Here is a 19532-nt window from a genome sequence, read left to right on the forward strand (position 1 = left end):
GTCACAATTAAACATACTGTGACAGACACAGTGCTAGGCAACTTGAGGATAGAAGCACAAAAAATGCTTTCATTTGAGAATTGTTCTTTCTAAAATTCTAGCATGCCTCCAAAATCCAACTTTTGGAAATGCATTTACAAAATTAATCCAGAGTGAGGTTTGACTTGAGCCAAATTCTTTCCCTTCTTAATTCTTTCCCCTTTATTTTAGTACCATTATCTGCAGTTACGTCAAAGAACAACTTCATAGCATTATGAAATCAAATCAAAAGACATTTCTGTGCAGGGATCATTGGTTATGAGGAGCTCTTCCGGTGTATCTGTGGGAAGTATATTGGCATTACAGTGATTCTCCTTATTTTGCTTCATACAAAGTATCTCTTTATTTAGAATAAAAATTGACATGTAGAGATTGTTCAATAAGTATTTCATAATGCTGAGCTTAATTTAGGCCACAAGAAAATATAGAATTAAAATAGTATGTGTTGATTATAATACATTCCAAGTATGTGTGAGTATGTGAGTGATTGTGAGTAAGTCTATCTGTGTCTGAGTGTGTGTTTTGTGTGTTATAGTTGTTGATATTTTGCTTTTTATTTCCAGGTTCCAGTACAGTGGTCAGATATGGTCACTTTGAAAGCCAGAATGACAAATTATGGCTTACCTAGATACCGGTGGCTTACTCATGCTTGGAATTTTTTTCAGAGAGAGGTAAATGCTACAATTCTGAGGTAGTGAGTATGGAATAAGTAGCATACTTTCAAGCCAGATGTTCAAAGCTTTGATGCTGGTAATTTCTCTGTGCTGAAAAATTAAGCTAATGATTCAGTTAGCACTGGTGCAATTCTTTGCTGAAATGTATCCTCAGTAACTCCATGCCCTGCTTTTCTTCCCACGTATACCATTTTCCCTTCATTTCACATCGTTCACATATATTTAAGAACTTCTTAAAGGCCATTTGCTAAAGTGATATGAAGTTTTCTTTTTATGAAAGTTACTTGGTAAATATCCAAGTTCTATTTGAATAAATATTTTTTCATGACTTTTAGAGCTATGTGTATTTTAAATATCATTATAATTTTTTAAATGATCATTCTCATTTGGGAATTTGTAGTCAATATATATCATTAAGGGTGTGAGTTAGAGAGACCTTGGCTCAAATCCTAGCTCTGTTTCTTACTATTAAATGATCGTCTATACTTTACTTAACCTCCTCAAGCTTCAATTTCCTCACCTGTAAAAAATAAAAATAGGGATAAAATTAAAAATAGAGATAAACAGAAGTATCTAACACCTCTGGTTATGGAGAAGACTAAAAGAGATCATAAACTAGATCTCATTTAGCTTATGGTTATTAAAAATAACATTACAAAGTTTAAGTGCTTTTATCTTTTCTTATCTAATTGCCATGTAGCACTGCACCCAACAGTTATCTCAAACGGGGATTGTATTTAGATGTTTAAAATCTGGTGACTTGAAATTAACCATCGATCTTGCTTCAAACCAAGCTCTTCTCCCAAGCAATTTCTTTGTGATTAGAATGACATTCCCAGATGATCAGGTATCTCAGTTTCCTTTAATTTATCTTAGAGCTGAGCCACTAAGCATTTGGGAATCAGTATCTTACAAGACAGATAGCCAGCTCTCTGCTTAGTACTGTGTCCTGGATATAGTAAGAGGTTCAAGTCCAGGACAATCTCCAAATCTGGCTCTTTGTGTTACGATTGTTGAGATGGTGAAAATTATCACTGTAACACAGATATCCTGTTGATTTAAATGCTTCCTGACTTTGTTTACTGTGCATTTGTACTAAAAACAACACAAAGGGAAAATAATAAGTGAAGCATTAGGGAATTTATAGTAAGCTGTGTTCAGCTACTGTCCTGGGTAGGAGCTGCCCAGAGCTCTTTATTTTATGGAATTTGTGATGTGAACTCTGATAATCCAGGTTAACAAGCAAAGTGAGTTGTTTTCTGATGGGGCTTCCACTTAGATGAACAATGTATAAGCACTGCAAATGATTATTATTTTTAGATTTATGGTAACTTCCCTCCTCCATGTCATAAGCCTATTTCACATACAAGAATGTGGTGAGACATCTGATACCCTGAAAAAGTTTATAAAAGCTCATCATATTAGTTTGCGAGGACTCCTATACAATGCATCACAGACTGGTCGGCTTAAACAATAGAAATTTATTTTCTTACAGTTCTAGAGGCTGGAAGTTCCAGATCAAGGTGTAGGCACAGTTGGTCTCTTCTGAGGTCTCTCTCCTTGGCTTGTAGATGGCTGTCTTCTCCCTGTGTTTTCACTGGTGTCTGTGTTTAAATTGTCTCTCGTTTTAAGGACATCAGTCATACTGGATTAGGGCCCAACCTAATGACCTTATTTTAACTTGATTACCTCTATAGAGAAGTAATAACCCTATCTCTAAACAGGATCACATTCTGAGGTATGGGGGGTTAGAATTTCAGCATATGAATTTTGGTGGGGGGACACGATTCAGTTCCTAACACCCCTCTTCCAAAGTAAATTGTACAGCAGAAAGTGACCTTGTCAGGTCCCAGTATTCCTTGCTCCTCATTTAGTGCTACTCTGTGCATGTACCTCAATTTAGCAGACTCTCACTTAAGCTGTAGTTTACTTACTACTTTTTTAAAAACTAACTTTAAAAAAATGTATTTATCTTAATATAGTGGTTGAAGTATAGGCTTTGGAATAGTCTCTTCCTCACACTGGCCTGAGACCTTGGTAATTTACTTGGCCAGTCAAGGGCCTCAGTTTATCCATATGTAAAATGTGATGGTATTTTCTAGAGCTTGACACAATGTCAGCAAGAGTGGTGTTATCTCAGTACGATATTAAAAGTGGCAGGAAAATGACAAGGAGATGTAGACTACAGTAATGTGTTGGTATAATATTGGGTTTACTTAAGGGAGTTTTCAGGAAAAGTTTTAGTACAAATTCAGTATCTTCTGTTTAAGAAGAAAGATAACTATATAAAAAGAAAAAAAAATAGTGATTTATTAAGATAACAAAAAATGTTTGGCACTGAACATGATATGCTTATGTTATTTGGAAAAGTTGTTTCAATGGAGCACCTCATTTCCCACCAAAGCCAGATAAATGGGCTGTCCCATTGTGGATGGAGTTAAAGTGTTCCAAGGACTGCCCATGTGTCATCAGTGCTGAAAGGACTCATGTCATTAGGAAATGAGAGAAATGGGTTTTCTCTCAGGGAAAAGATTTAAAATGTTGACTTAGAAATGCAGTAGTTTATGATTTTTAGAAACAGAAGTCTTTTTATTGCATATCTTTTTTATGGCTACTCAATGAATTATGTAAAATATGTATATCAAATTATCTTTGACTTAATTTGTAATGTTTATGGTATTCATGGCTTTTAGAATAAGTTTATAAAAGGAAAATATTAAAAATTTAAAAACACTTTCTCAAAATATTAGTATTACTCATAGCTTTCAGTAATTTGTCATTTATAGTACTAGGATGATTTTTTTTAAAGATTAGATATTTAGTTAAGTGAAAAAATGCAAAATAAGTTTTAGTATTTCCCTTGTTTCATTTTACATGAGAAGTTATGAATTTTTCAAAGTTGATTTTAGTTAAATTTTGAAATGGTAGTGAATTGTGATTTTTTATGATACAATGTTAATCTTGAACACAGATCGATCTGTTGGGATACATAATTAGCATAGCCTGTCACTCTTGGCGAAGTTCTTTTCAAGTCACTGCCTATATTCCATGCTTCCGATTATGTGGAAGAGTAATCCTTCTCCATCGAAGGGCAGAAAATTATTCATCATAGTTAATTGTTCTGAATCTAATCTATGTATATCCTTAAGCAGTGTTTTTAATCCTTGATCAGAGAAAGTTTTTGCTAATATTTGGAGAAATGAGACAAAAATGAAAGTATAGTTTTGTTAAATAAAATTTAAGAAAAATAATATAGTTTTTCTTAAGTCCAACTTTATTCAGGCTAAAGACACATTATTTTTTCTGAGATTATGGTGATGGATTACAAGTTTATTTCAAGAATCTTACTCGGTTGAATAAAAATTAGTTGGCCAAACCTATCTCTCAAATTTTTTGGAAATTTTACTGGTTAAGGAATCCAAGTCAGGTAACTTGTAATGTGGGCTTTGGTCAACAAATCTTTCTACAAAGATCACAGGCAGTTTTAATATATTACTTGAATTTGTTAAGCAGTTAAACTGGTAACTAGGCAATAGACAAATTGAGTTATTACTCTTTAGTGGCTAGAATTTAATAATAAGGATAATATTTCAGCTATTTGGTTTGTTAGTGTGATGTTAAATCTGTTGCTATATGATTACTTGTAGAGGATCTTACAGCTGAGGGTCGATCCTTAGTACTGCCTGATTTGTTTTTACATACTATGGACATTATTGTTGAGAATAGTTCCATTATGAATGGTTAGCCATCATATCCCTTTACTACATTTCTATCAACATAGAATATACACGTATCATTAGGTAATAACAGAAGTGAGTTTAGCTCTGGGTACAAAAATTTAAGAAATCTGACATTTAATCTCCTTTAAGTTAAGAAAATATTTTTGTAGTTCTGGGCCTGACCAGTAATTCTTTTGCAGTTTAAGTGCTGTGGAGTGGTATATTTCACTGACTGGTTGGAAATGACAGAGATGGACTGGCCCCCGGATTCCTGCTGCGTTAGGGAATTCCCAGGATGTTCCAAGCAGGCCCACCAGGAAGATCTAAGTGACCTTTATCAAGAGGTAAGACCATATGTTGTTAACTTGTGGATGTACATTTTCCTATAATAATTTTAAGTAAATAATCAGCAACATGCCGATGAAATTTTCCTTTTCTTTCTAAATATAAAAGGCCTTACAATTTCTCTCTGATACATAGAGAAAGAGGATAAAGCTAAAAATTAATGTAAAATGCTTAACACTACTCACATGTTAATAAAGGAAAGTAGGGAAGACCAGGGTTTAGAATTAATAGGATATTGAACAGTATTGTCTGGAACCAAGTTGTGTTGCCATCTCCTAGGGATCCTTGGAAAACAGATATGCAGTGTATGTAGCTAATTCTGGATGTTTGTCTGGGAAGCACAAGGTTTGGAATTGGGAAGAATATGTATTTTAGGGCCCCTCCATACACTAACACATGTGGTGGTGGAAAAAAAAAAACCCAAAATCTAGTTTTCTAGAGACAGTGCTGCAGTGCTACTCTTCAGGTCCCCCTGCTGGCTAATGAGTAGTGATGTTGGTTTTAGTTCACTGATTATTTGCTAGAATTAAAAGCAATTGTCCTGTGCCCAAGAAACTTGCATATCTGTGTTTTCTGAAAGAATTCATCAGAAAAATCAGTTACTCCCTTTTAGCAGGAAGTTTCCTATTCCTTTACTTTAATAATGATGTTCAAACTTTGTTAGCAGTGAAATCCCTTTTTCAAATTAAAATCTAGACCTGCACTGTCCAGTGCAATAGTCAATAGCTACATGTGGCTATATAAATTAAAGTTAAAATTAACCTAAATTAAAATTTCAGTTCCTCTGTTTTACTAGCCCCATTTCAAGTGCTCAACAGCCACTTGTGACTAGTGGCTTCTATACTGGACAATGCAGGTATAGGACGTTCCCCTCATTACAGTAAGTTCTATTGGGCTGTCTTGGTCTAGGATAGTAACTCAAAATGTAAATCAAATAGAAAGGAAGCTGCTCAGGCTAAGGCGCTGGGATCATTCCCCATGTACATCTCCAGTCAAGTACCTGGTTATCACAAAGCACTGTTGAAAACTTCTGGCTTAACATAAAGCAACTACTTACCCTATTCATAGTATAACATATTATAGGATGGCTATAAAGAATGAAAATTTAAAATGAAACAGAGTTTATGAAAGTTGAATTTTTATATAATTCAAGATGGTTAACTTAGGTTATACATTTTTCCCTAGAATACTGTCATTCAAAACATCTTTTATACTATCTGCCAAAGTCAGTTGTAGAGATTTCCAGTTAATTTAGACTGTAAATTAACAAATTTGAGTGCTGTAGATAATTAATTAAAAGAATCATACATTACCTACATAATCGATCCATTGTAATCATGTCTTAGATATGAGTATCTTTTGGTTGTTAAGAAAATTTATCTCAGAGGAGAAGAATATGCTACATTTAAGGATATTCAAAATAAAGTGCTTTGGGCTCTGAAGGCATGTCCCAAAGAAGAGCATCAAATATTTTTTAAGAGTTTCAGAATTGTATCAGTTTGCTAAGGCTGCTATTACAAAGTACTGCAAACTGAGTGACTTAAACAGCAGGAATTTATCATCTCACATTTCTGGAGGTAGAAGTCCAAGATCAAGGTCTCAGTAGGGTTGGTTCCTTCTGAGCTTCTATGTGGAAGAATCTGTTCCATGCCTGTCTTCTGGCTTCTGTTGGCTTGCTGGCAATCTCTCCCTTCTTCATCTTGTAGAAGCATCACCCTCATTTATGTCTGCATCTTCACTTCGTGTTCTCCTAGTGAATATCTGCCTCCGTATTTCCCCTTTTTATAAGAACACTACTCATATTGAATTGGGGGCCCACTTTTCTCCAGTATGATCTCATCTTAACTTAATTACATCTGCAGAAACTCTATTTCCAAATCACACTCTGAGGTACGGGGGTTAGGATTTCAACCTATGAATTTAAGGAGAACACAAGCCAACCCATTTCAAAAATTACTGAAACAACTGAATAACTCAAGTTGTTTACTTTAAACAGATAATCAAAATACTTTTTGTCATGTTTAACACTGAGAAGCATTGTGTTTGGACGTTATCATTTTAAACATATTGTGTTTAGTAACATTTGACTTCCAATGCAAAGGAACAAAAAAAGGTTTATGGAACAAAAAATTGTTGGGTCAATGTTTCTTGGTTTCTCCGTGATTATGTCACATCTTTTGTCCTGTCTGAAAGCTAAATATTGGCTAGTGTCTGTAGTACGGATGGTCAACTAACAAATGCAAGAAAGTCCTGTTTGTTCCATAAAAAAGAAAACAGTACTTAATATTTCTGAGATAGTATTTGTCTTAGTCCGTTTAGTGATACTATAACAGAATACCTGAGACTGGGATATTTTATAAAGGAAAGTGGTGATGGAGTTTGGATGTGTTGTCCCTTACAAAACTCATGTGGAAATTTGATCCCCAATGTGGCAGTGTTGGAAACTGGTTGAGTCATGGGGGTGGATCCCTCATGAATGGATTAATGCTCTCCCTGGGGGAGGGGGGATTAATGAGTGAGTTCTTGCTGTATTAGTTCCTGCAAGAGCTGGTTGTTTAAAAGATCCTGGAACTTCTCCTCTCTCTCTCTTGCTTCCTCTTGCCATGTGATCTGCTTGTACCCACCTGCTGCCTGCCACTTTCTGCCATGAGTAGAAGCAGCCTGAGGCCCATGGCACATGCATCTGTCCCAGAATTGTAAGCCAGATAAACCTCTGTTCTTTATAAATTACCCAGTCTTAGGTATTTCTGTTATAGCAACACAAAATGGACTAATATGTGTGGTTTATTTGGCTCATGATTATATTGGCTGAAAATTTCAACATTGGGTAGCTGCATCTGCCGAAGGCCTCAGGCTGCTTTCCACTCATGGTGGAAAACAGAAAGGGAGCAGTCATGTGCAAAGAGATCACATAGCCAGAGAAGCAAGAGAGAGAAACTGAGGAAGCCAGACTCTTTTATAACAACTTCCTCCCACTGGGGCTAATCTATTCCGAGTGAGAGCCAGAACTCACTCACCCCCCAGGGAGGGCATTAATCTAATCATAAGGGATCCACCCCCATGACCCAAACACATCCCACTAGGCCCCACCTTCCAGCACAGCCACTTTGGGGATTATATTTCAGCATGAGTTTTGGCAGGGTCAAACTACATCCAAACCATGGCAGTATTAAATGCAAACATAATTGAGAATATTTAAATATAATGTAACTAACTTTTAGACATTAAAAGAATAGATGATTACAGTATGGATGTAAGTGTAGACATGTGAATTGAAACCTATCAACTTTTCTACTATGAATTTAATGCATTTGTTGGTTTTTAGCAATAGCATGTCAATATGGGGAATTATTGACAGCACCATAGTATAGTAATTTCTACCTGCTTTAGTGATTAATACTGATGATATGATTATAATTAATAATGATCATGAGAATAGCAAAATATGAACTAATTTACCAGATATTCCTACAAAATCTGAATGTGGACAAATTGTCTTCAATTTTACTTTATTTAGCTGAAAACAATTCAATTAAACATTTAACATAATTTTCTTGTAAAAATACAATTTATTTTTACTAGTTTGTCTAGATTATTTTTACTAATAGTACTTCATAATGGAATGCTTTACTTTCAGGATGTCTATAATTGCTTGTTCCACAAATTTTAGGGTTGAAACCGGCCATACTATTGTGTACGTGCTAATTGATAGCTCAGATTATTTTGGATTTTTTTATATTTTCATATGACTTTCAGTAGTAAACTGGCATTGTCAACTTACTGTTGAGATGTTCTTTAGGCACAGATTTCCAACTGAGATGGAGTTTCATTTTATCAGAGTAATCTGCTTTTGCATTTTATGATTAATAACAGATGCTGATATTGGTAATGATATAATACATAATTATATGCATAGTTGACTTACAAAAGGGAACTAAATGTAAATTAACTTATATTTAGTAGCTTTATGGCACAAGTACACTTAAATCCATAATTACAAATAAAACTTAATTTCACCTTCCCCTAGAGAACGTATATATATATATATTTTTTTCTTTTTTTAATTTATTTTTTTATTTTTATTTTTTTTTAAAAATTTTATTTTGTCGATATACATTGTAGCTGATTAATGCTCCCCATCACCAAAACCTCCCTCCCTTCTCCCTCCCCCCTCCCCCCCAACAATGTCCTTTCTGTTTGTCTGTTTGTCTGTTTTTTTTTTTTTTTTTTTTTTTTAATTTTATTTTGTCGATATACATTGTAGCTGATTAATGCTCCGCATCACCAAAACCTCCCTCCCTTCTCCCTCCCCCCCTCCCCCCCAACCATGTCCTTTCTGTTTGTTTGTTGTATCAACTTCAAATAATTGTGGTTGTTATATCTTCTCCCCCCCCCCCCCCGGTTTGTGTGTGTATGTGTGTATGTGTGTGTGTGAATTTATATATTAATTTTTAGCTCCCTCCAATAAGTGAGAACATGTGGTATTTCTCTTTCTGTGCCTGACTTGTTTCACTTAATATAATTCTCTCAAGGTCCATCCATGTTGTTGCAAATGGCAGTATTTCATTCGTTTTTATAGCTGAGTAGTATTCCATTGTGTAGATGTACCACATTTTCCGTATCCACTCATCTGATGATGGGCATTTGGGCTGGTTCCAACTCTTGGCTATTGTAAAGAGGGCTGCGATGAACATTGGGGAACAGGTATACCTTCGACTTGATGATTTCCATTCCTCTGGGTATATTCCCAACAGTGGGATGGCTGGGTCGTATGGTAGATCTATTTGCAATTGTTTAAGGAACCTCCATACCATTTTCCATAGAGGCTGTACCATTTTGCAGTCCCACCAACAATGTATGAGAGTTCCTTTTTCTCCGCAGCCTCGCCAGCATTTATCGTTCATAGTCTTTTGGATTTTAGCCATCCTAACTGGGGTTAGATGGTATCTCAATGTGGTTTTGATTTGCATTTCCTGGATGCTGAGTGATGTTGAGCATTTTTTCATATGTCTGTTGGCCATTTGGATATCTTCCTTAGAGAAATGCCTACTTAGCTCTTTTGCCCATTTTTTAATTGGGTTGCTTGTTTTCTTCTTGTAAAGTTGTTTGAGTTCCTTATATATTCTGGATATTAATCCTTTGTCAGATGTAAATTTTGCAAATATTTTCTCCCACTCTGTTGGTTGTCTTTTAACTCTGTTAATTGTTTCTTTTGCTGTGCAGAAGCTTTTTAGTTTGATATAATCCCATTTGTTTATTTTTCCTTTGGTTGCCCGTGCTTTTGGGGTCGTATTCATGAAGTCTGTGCCCAGTCCTATTTCCTGAAGTGTTTCTCCTATGTTTTCTTTAAGAAGTTTTATTGTCTCAGGGTGTATATTTAAATCCTTAATCCATTTTGAGTTGATTTTAGTATACGGTGAGAGGTATGGATCTAGTTTCATTCTCCTGCATATCGATATCCAGTTATCCCAGCACCACTTGCTGAAGAGGCAGTCCCTTCCCCAGTGAATAGGCTTGGTGCCTTTGTCAAAGATCAGATGGCAGTAAGTGTGTGGGTTGATTTCTGGATTCTCTATTCTATTCCATTGGTCAGTGTGTCTGTTTTTATGCCAGTACCATACTGTTTTGGTTATTATAGCTTTGTAGTATAGCTTAAAGTCAGGTAGTGTTATGCCTCCAGCTTTATTTTTTTGGCTCAGCATTGCTTTGGCTATGCGTGGTCTTTTATTGTTCCATATAAATGTCTGAATAGTTTTTTCCATTTCTGAGAAAAATGTCTTTGGAATTTTGATGGGGATTGCATTGAATTTGTATATCACTTTGGGTAGTATGGACATTTTCACTATGTTGATTCTTCCAATCCAAGAGCATGGAATATCTTTCCATCTTCTTGTATCCTCTCTAATTTCTCTCAGCAGTGGTTTGTAGTTCTCATTATAGAGATTTTTCACCTCCTTGGTTAACTCAATTCCTAAGTATTTTATTTTTTGGGTGGCTATTGTAAATGGGCAGGCTTTCTTGATTTCTCCTTCTGCATGTTCACTATTGGAGAAAAGAAATGCTACTGATTTTTGTGTGTTGATTTTGTATCCTGCTACTGTGCTGAAATCATTTATCAATTCCAACAGTTTTTCTGTAGAGGTTTTAGGGTATTCGATATATAGGATCATGTCATCTGCAAACAGGGACAGTTTGACTTCATCTTTTCCAATCTGGATGCCCTTTATTTCCTTCTCTTCTCTGATTGCTCTGGCTAGTACTTCCAACACTATGTTGAATAGGAGTGGTGAGAGTGGGCATCCTTGTCCAGTGCCTGTTCTTAAAGGAAAAGCTTTCAGCTTTTCCCCATTCAGGATGATATTGGCAGTGGGTTTGTCATATATGGCTTTAATTATGTTGAGATACTTTCCCTCTATACCTAACTTATAGAGGGTCTTTGTCATGAATGAGTGCTGAACTTTATCAAATGCTTTTTCAGCATCTATAGAGATGATCATATGGTCCTTGTGTTTGAGTTTATTAATATGGTGTATCACATTTATTGATTTGCGTATGTTGAACCAACCTTGCATCCCTGGGATGAATCCCACTTGATTGTGATGAATAATTTTTCGTATGTGTTGCTGTATTCTGTTTGCTAGTATTTTAGTGAGGATTTTTGCATCTATATTCATCAAGGATATCGGCCTGTAGTTTTCTTTTTTGGTTATATCTTTACCTGGTTTTGGTATCAGGATGATGTTTGCTTCATAGAATGAGTTTGGGAGATTTGCGTCCGTTTCAATCTTTTGGAATAGTTTGTAAAGAATCGGTGTCAATTCCTCTTTGAATGTTTGGTAAAATTCTGCTGTGAATCCATCTGGTCCTGGGCTTTTCTTTGTTGGGAGCCTTCTGATAACAGCTTCAATCTCCTTTATTGTTATTGGTCTGTTCAAATTTTCTACGTCTTCACGGTTCAGTTTTGGGAGCTTGTGTGTGTCCAGAAATTTATCCATTTCCTCCAGATTTTCAAATTTGTTGGCGTATAGTTGTTTATAGTAGTGATGAATCAGTTGTAATATCGCCTTTTTCATTTCTAATTTTTGTTATTTGAGTCTTCTCTCTTCTTTTTTTTGTTAGCCATGCTAATGGTTTGTCAATTTTATTTATCTTTTCAAAAAACCAACTTTTTGATTCGTTGATCTTTTGAATTGTTTTTTGGTTTTCAATTTCATTCAGTTCTGCTCTGATCTTAATGATTTCTTTCCGTCTGCTAACTTTAGGATTGGATTGTTCTTGTTTTTCTAGTTCTTTAAGGTGAAGTGTTAGGTTGTTCACTTGCCATCTTTCCAGTCTTCTGAAGTGAGCATTTAATGCAATAAATTTTCCCCTCAATACTGCTTTTGCAGTATCCCACAGGTTTTGGTATGATGTATCATTGTTTTCATTAGTTTCAATAAACTTTTTGATTTCCTGCTTGATTTCTTCTTGGACCCATATGTCATTAAGTAGAATGCTGTTTAATTTCCATGTGTTTGTATAGTTTCCAGAGTTTTGTTTGTTATGAATTTCTAGTTTTAATCCATTGTGGTCTGAGAAGATACATGGGATAATTCCAATTTTTTTGAATTTATTGAGACTTGATTTGTGACCTAATATGTGATCTATCCTGGAGAATGATCCATGTGCTGATGAGAAGAATGAATATTCTGAGGTTGTTGGGTGGAATGTTCTGTAGATATCTGCCAATTCCAATTGGTCTAGAGTCTTGTTTAGATCTTGTGTTTCTCTACTGATTCTTTGCCTAGATGATCTGTCTAATATTGACAGTGGAGTGTTCAGGTCCCCTGCTATTATGGTATTAGTGTCTATTTCCTTCTTTAGGTCTAATAGAGTTTGTTTTATAAATCTGGCTGCTCCAACATTGGGTGCGTACATATTTATGATTGTTATGTCTTCTTGATGGATCAGTCCTTTTATCATTAAGTAGTGTCCCTCATTGTCTCTTTTTATGGTTTTTAGTTTAAAGTCTATTTTGTCAGATATAAGAATAGCCACTCCAGCTCGTTTTTCTTTTCTGTTTGCATGGTAAATCTTTTTCCATCCTTTCACTCTTAGTCTGTGTGAATCTTTATGGGTGAGGTGGGTCTCTTGTAGGCAGCATATAGTTGGGTCCTGCTTTTTGATCCAGTCAGCCAGTCTGTGTCTTTTAATTGGGGAATTTAAGCCTTTAACATTAAGAGTTGTTATTGAAAGGTGTTGATTTATTCCTAGCATTTTATTGGTTGTTTGGTTGTCTTAGGTGTCTTTTGTTCCTTGCTTTCTGATTTACTGTTTGGTTTCTTTGTTTGTTGGTTCCTTAGGTTGTAGATAGTGTTTTTGTTAGCTTGTTTTCTCTTCATGATTGCCATTTTTATTGTACTAGCGGGTTTAGATTTTTCTTAGGTTTTTATGGCAGTGGTAGTTATTTTTCAGGAACCAAACCCAGTACTCCCTTGAGGATTTCTTGTAAGGGTGGTCTTGTGGTAGTGAACTCCCGCAGTTTTTGTTTGTCTGAGAAATATACTATTTGCCCCTCATTTCGGAAGGATAGCCTTGCAGGGTAGAGTATTCTTGGCTGGCAATCTTTGTCTTTTAGTATTTTGAAAATATCATCCCATTCCTTTCTAGCTTTTAGGGTTTGTGATGAAAAGTCTGATGTTAACTTGATAGGGGCTCCCTTATAGGTGATTTGACGTTTCTCTCTTGCAGCTTTTAAGATTCTCTCTTTGTCTCTGAGTTTTGCCAATTTGACTATGACATGTCTTGGAGAAGGCCTTTTTGGGTTGAATACATTTGGAGATCGTTGAGCTTCCTGGATCTGAAGATCTGTGATTTTTCCTATACCTGGGAAGTTTTCTGCCACTATTTTGTTGAATATGTTTTCAATGGAATCTCCATTTTCCTCCCCTTCTGGAATACCCATGACTCGGATATTTGAGCGCTTGAGGTTGTCTGATATCTCTCTCAGATTTTCTTCCATGTCCTTGATTCTTTTTTCTTTCTTTTTGTCTGCTTGTGTTATTTCAAACAGCCCATCTTCAAGTTCAGAGGTTCTCTCTTCAACTTCGACAAGCCTGCTGGTTAAACTCTCCGTTGTGTTTTTTATTTCGCTGAATAACTTCTTCAGTTCAGCAAGTTCTGCTACATTTTTTTTCAGGACATTGATTTCCTTGTATATTTCCTCTTTCAGATCCTGTATACTTTTCCTCATTTCATCATGATGTCTAGCTGAGTTTTCTTGTATCTCATTCAGTTTCCTTAGAATTATCACTCGAAATTCCTTGTCAGTTATTTCAAGGGCTTCTTGTTCTATAGGATCTAGAGTATGAGATTTATTAACTTTTGGTGGTGTACTTTCTTGATTTTTTGTATTTCTGGTGTCTTTTTTTTGGTGTTTATTCATTGTGGCAGGGGGTTTCACAGTCCACCGGTTTAAGACTAATGACTAACTGGGATGTTGCTGTGGTTGCCAATTTGGTATGGCTCCCGCCGTGACTGCTCAGTTGGCCTCTAGTGTCTTGTGTGTGTGGTTGCCTCGGGTCTTGGGCTTCTCCGGGGATCCACCTTTCTGGTCAGCTTGTACTCTGCTGGGCTGGTGGATCACGTACCACAGGGTGTGTGATCTCTGTTGAGCTTTCACTTTCTGTACAGGACTTCTCCCCGTTCTGTGTGCTCTGGCCCAGGCTGTTAGATTGTGCAGTGGCGACCCCACCGGGTGTGTGGTTTCTGACGAGTCTCCGCCTCCCTTGCCGCACGTCTCCCCCCTCTGTGCACACTGTGATGGGCTGGGGCGTGTCTTCTGCACCCCTCGTCTATCAGCTGGGCCTTCAAGACCCTGCTCAGCACCGCCTCGCCCAGGAAGTCTACCAGGTTTCTGCTAGGCACAGACGACCGGTCTCTCTGGGTGCCTTTGTAGCACTGTGTAGATCTTTCTCGGGTCTTGTTCACCTTTGTATCCCCCCGGTATAAACCGAGTCTAGTGCCCGCCTGCAGCCTACTCTCCGGCAGGTTCAAGCGGACCTGGGAACTCTCCTACCACACTATTCCCAACCAGAAATTCGTTAGGCTTTTTTCCAAACTGGTGGTCGCAGAGATGGTATCTGTCTCCCAGTAACAGGAAGTTTACCGGGCCGGAGTCCAGGGTGTGGTGGAGTGACAGTCGGCCCGCCCGTACTTCCTAGCCCTCCCAAAACTGGTCGGGACGCCCCACACCCCCAGCCCTGCCAGAGAACCGCGGAGGGAGTGGGAGAGGAGGTCGGCCCGCAGGGTCCGGAAAGCCCCGCGCCAGGCCAAGCAAATGGGCTCAGTGATGGCCGAGCAGGGCGGAGCTGCCCGCACCTGGGAAAATGGAGGCAGCACTGTGGCAGTGAGTGGCCTGGTGGTGCAGGCGGGAGCCACGTGGGCATCCACCCCCCGAACAGAGCTGTGCCAGGGATCACTCACAGTGCTGTGCCAGGTCGGGCGCTCCCTCTGTCTCTGGTTTGTTGCCTTCCGTGTTCTCGGCGCTGCCGCCTCGGGCTGTTCAGTCGCGGCGCTGCTCGGGCGCTCCCAGGAATCTTCTTGAATGCCGGCCTGAAACCTCGAATCCTGAATAGGGCAGCTGGCCGCCTTCAGTGCGGCCCCAGCCTCCGGGATCCTGGCTGCATCCACAGCAGCCCTGGCGCCGTGTTCCCTGTTTCAAGACTCGCTTTTGCAGCTAAGAATCAGTTCTTTTCCTGCTCCACACTTCAAAGCTGTTGCCTGTAAATGAGGCAGCCTCTCCTGCCGGGGGCAAAGTGGCGTTGAGCCCCCACGACCGGCCAGCAGCAGCAGTCCTCCCTTAAGAGATGGCCAGAGGAAGGTCCACAAGTTTCCCTGCTGCCTGAGGCCCAGTGGCCACCTTTTCCACCTCAGCTACTCCGCACCAGCCACCGCAGCCGCCGCCATCTTGAAACTCTCACATCCCTTTTAAAGAGTAGCACCTGAACTTGAAACCAGTCTTTAAGGCATGGAAGAGAGAAAAACTCAATGATGAGTGTTTTGCTGATTCTCTTCTTTAAAAAGGAATGGAAAGAAACATAACAGGATGATTTAGTGAGGTATTAGTTTCTGTTTTGTTCTTCTTGTTTGTCTCACCCTGCCACCCAGACCAGTTAGTGGGATCTTCATGCTCCCATACCTCTGTGATTTGTCGAGAACGTATATTTTCTAATAGCAGAATGTCCAAAGATCATCCAGTGGGAAGTTAAGGAATCTAGAAAAAGAAACAAGTGGGGAGCAGCTGGAGGTATTTGGGTTATTTATGCTGAAGTTGAGAGCACTAGGGAAGATATTTTAGATGTCTTCAAATATTTCAAAGTTCATAATTCAGAACAGAAACTAGACTTATTCATTATTGTTCCAAGAGCCAGAAGTTTCAGGAAGGAAATTTTGAATCAATAGAAGGAAAACCTTGCTCATCAAAATCTGTCCAATTGTGAGATAGGTTATCTTGTAAAACAGTGAGTGTCTCATCACTAAAAATATTAAAGTCAAGGTTAGATAACCATGTCATTGGGGATGTAGAATGGGTTTTTAAATTAAGAATAAATCTGGACTAGATGAACTTCAAGGTGTCTTTTATCTTTTATATTCTGTAAGGTCAGAGATAAGAACTGGCTTTCTTCCTGCAATCTTTCTTTAGTAGTAGTCTGAAATCAAGGAAATAAATCATTCTCAACCATCTGGTGGCCTGCGTGGTCCCTGACCCAATAATATTTTATAGCATGTTTTGAAACCAGTGAAAAGTGACAGAGCAGAATAAAGCAACAATTGCACATTTTAGAAACATTCCCATCATGGGTATGGTTAGGTTTGGCACAGAGCTCCCCAAATATTCATAATAAGCTACACACTTGTATAAAAGTATAGCTTTAGAAAAATCACAGATGAAAACATCTCTGACCCTCAGTTTGGTTCCACTGCATTCATTCTTTCAAAATGTGTTGTGATTGTCCACTAGGTTCCATGCACTGTCCTAAATACCAGGGACATAGGGGAGAATGTTGCAGACAAAAGTCTATCCTCTCGTATAATGTATTCTAGTAAGCAATATAGACATTTAACAAGAAAAAAAAAAAAAGCAATAGAAAATAATTTCAGGTTCTGGTAAGCATTTTAAGGCTCTGAACAGGGTGATGTGCTGGAAAATGGCTTTGTTGGAGCTACTTCAGATGGATAGTTAGAAATACGCTCTCTTAGAAGGTGATATTTGAACTGAGACCAATTGATGAGGAGTCAGCCATGCAAAGATCTGGGGAAGAGTATTTTTGGCCTAGAAAACTGCAAGTGCAAAGGCCCGCCCTCAGGTGGCCTAGGCCTGTGATTACGACTGCTCACCACCCTGTTCTTTGGAATTGTCCACGTAACAAAAATACTAGGTGTAAGACAGCCTCAGCAAAACATCAGACTCAGAATTCAAGTTGATAAAACGTAGGTCTATGGTGAGTCTCTTCCTTCTTTCACCTGCTGAGTTTTCCATCATATGAGTTACTGAAGTGCTTGTCTAGACTTTATCTGGAGAGGAAAAGCAGAGAGAAAGAAGAAGAAAAGGATGCAGGTAGAAAATAAGTCTTAATGGAACAGGAACTCTCAACCTCTTGCCAGTGGACCTGGGCTTTTCTTGGATGGGCTTCAAAGTAAAAATGGTATTGCTGAAATTCTTTTCAATATTTTATATGCATTTTTACAGTCAATAGGAGCTATAGCTTTCATCAAGTCTTTTTGGGGTTCCATACCTAAAAGTTGAGGAACCACAGTTGCAGAGAATAGGTGCAGCACTTACTGTCTCAGCTGGGAAATGAAACCTAAACAGTGCCTCGAAAGGACTGAAATGCCATTCTACTTCTCTAATGCTGCCTTGAGAAAAATAAATGGAAGTAATTAGGCTCACAACAGACCCTATTTTGATTGCACCAACTCGGGATATGAAACATAGAGGGACAGAGATATACTTCTTTGTTTTGTAGTGAGAAGAAGGACCATTGTTAAAATATATCGGCTGCATATTCAGAAAAGTAATATTCGCAGAGGTTTGTGTAAGACAAGAGAGATCCTACACACAGCTGTGTGCTTTCAGACAGACACTTTTCCTTTAGACCCTTAGACTTTCTATGTTCCACAGTGTTGGGTTTCAATTTCAAATACTCTTAATCATTTCCTTTATGGAAAATAATGTTGCCCCAAACCATTTATATCTCTTTAGATGGTTGTTTATTTCTTCTCCCATTGTCAGAAAACATCTATATGTAAAGGAGATCAGGAAGGGTGGGGAGAGTGGAAGTGAAGGCATGTGACCTTTCTTTGAGAGTCTTGGATTTCGGGACAAAGAACTTGGATGATGACAAGTATGTGTCCGTGACCAGTGCCCACAGAAGGTAAACGGACTTATAGGGGCGCTTCTCCAGGTTAAAGGTGGGGGCAGCTTGTGGTGTTAAAGAAAGATATTATTCAATGACACTTATTAAAGATGGTAGGGAAGACTTTATTCTGGGGGGGGGGGTTCTATTTAGATAGGTGTAGGACCACTGCAGTGAAGTATTTCAGTGAGGGAGACAGACTGGGCTGAACTCCAGATACAGCATGGATAAGTGGGAATTTATAGCCAAGGAACAGGGAAAGGGTCAGTGGATGGAAAATTACTAAGACAAAAAATCAGGCATGAGGCGGGAGGGGATTCTGGCTAAACCAACCTAACAGGATTCTTATGGAAGGCAGGCGTGGGTGGTCAGACATCACGTGGGGGATGGTGGAGCATGAGAAGCAGATTGGCTATCAAAAGCGATATGAAGAATGTGTAATTCTAGCTAAATCAACTTAGCAGGATTCTTGCTAAAATTGGACAATGCAGAGGCAAACACTGAAGTCCAAAAGTCTAGGTCTAGTTGAAAAAGAGCTCAGGGGAGACTGAGCAGGGTTTGGTCATGGAGAGAAACTTGGTTGATGGTGAACCATGTGGGATTGTCTGTTGGAGGTTTTTATTTCCTCAGTTGAGTGTGATATGATATGTAAGCTGAAAGTCATGAATCCACACTCTCAGCCCCCATCCAGACTGGAGGTTCTATCCTCACCCATCTCCTTTGTACCCACTGTCTTTGGCAAATGGTATTTGTTTTATAATCAATATACTTTTTGCTTCCTGGGCATTATCTCAGCACCCAACACTTTCTGTTAACACTCCTCTCCTGTCAATATCTTTGATCGATTAGAAAGATGAGTCAATACTGTATGTCTACTTGGTATGACTAATAGAAATAACTTTTATAATTTTTACATTCAGCCTCCTATGATCATAAATATTTCCTCAGTACTTCTGAGCCAGAGGGGTAGACGTGACAAAGTGTGTGGGTACAACAGTGAAAGAAAGTGAGCTGAGATGCCAGGTACCATTCAAGCTTTATTAAAGAAAGAAATCTGTTGGGCTGTGCTCAAAGTAGCAGGCAGCCCAGGGCTGCCCTGGAAAGGGGACAGCCCCAGGTGTGGGGGTGGTGGAGCTTATATTGGTATGTTGGCACCAAGAGCTGGGTGATAACATCAAGGAGGGTCATTATGCTAATGTAGATCAGGGTGGAGAACTGCATCCTTGTGGAAGCAAAGGGGTTTCTGTCTAAGTCAGGAGGCTTCTCGTAAAGGGAAGGGGAGAGGGGAGGAGAGGAGGTGGGCTGCGTCATTTTGTACTTGGGCTTGTCTAAAGTGGCGCTGGTTATGTTGCAGATCT

The 19532-nt window shown here is 38.4% G+C and overlaps 1 protein-coding gene across 1 annotated transcript in view; it reads left to right on the forward strand.

Moving 5' to 3' along the window:
• TSPAN12 (tetraspanin 12) overlaps window positions 1-19532 on the forward strand; it is an 88651-nt gene that overhangs the window by 47212 nt on the left and 21907 nt on the right. Inside the window, exons 6-7 of the mRNA XM_063099899.1 lie at window positions 603-710; window positions 4633-4776. Of these exons, the coding sequence (XP_062955969.1) occupies window positions 603-710; window positions 4633-4776 (252 nt within the window). The remainder of the gene's footprint in view (window positions 1-602; window positions 711-4632; window positions 4777-19532) is intronic.

Source organism: Cynocephalus volans, chromosome 6 (assembly GCF_027409185.1).
Source record: "Cynocephalus volans isolate mCynVol1 chromosome 6, mCynVol1.pri, whole genome shotgun sequence".
In the NCBI taxonomy this organism is placed as follows: Eukaryota; Metazoa; Chordata; class Mammalia; order Dermoptera; family Cynocephalidae; genus Cynocephalus; species Cynocephalus volans.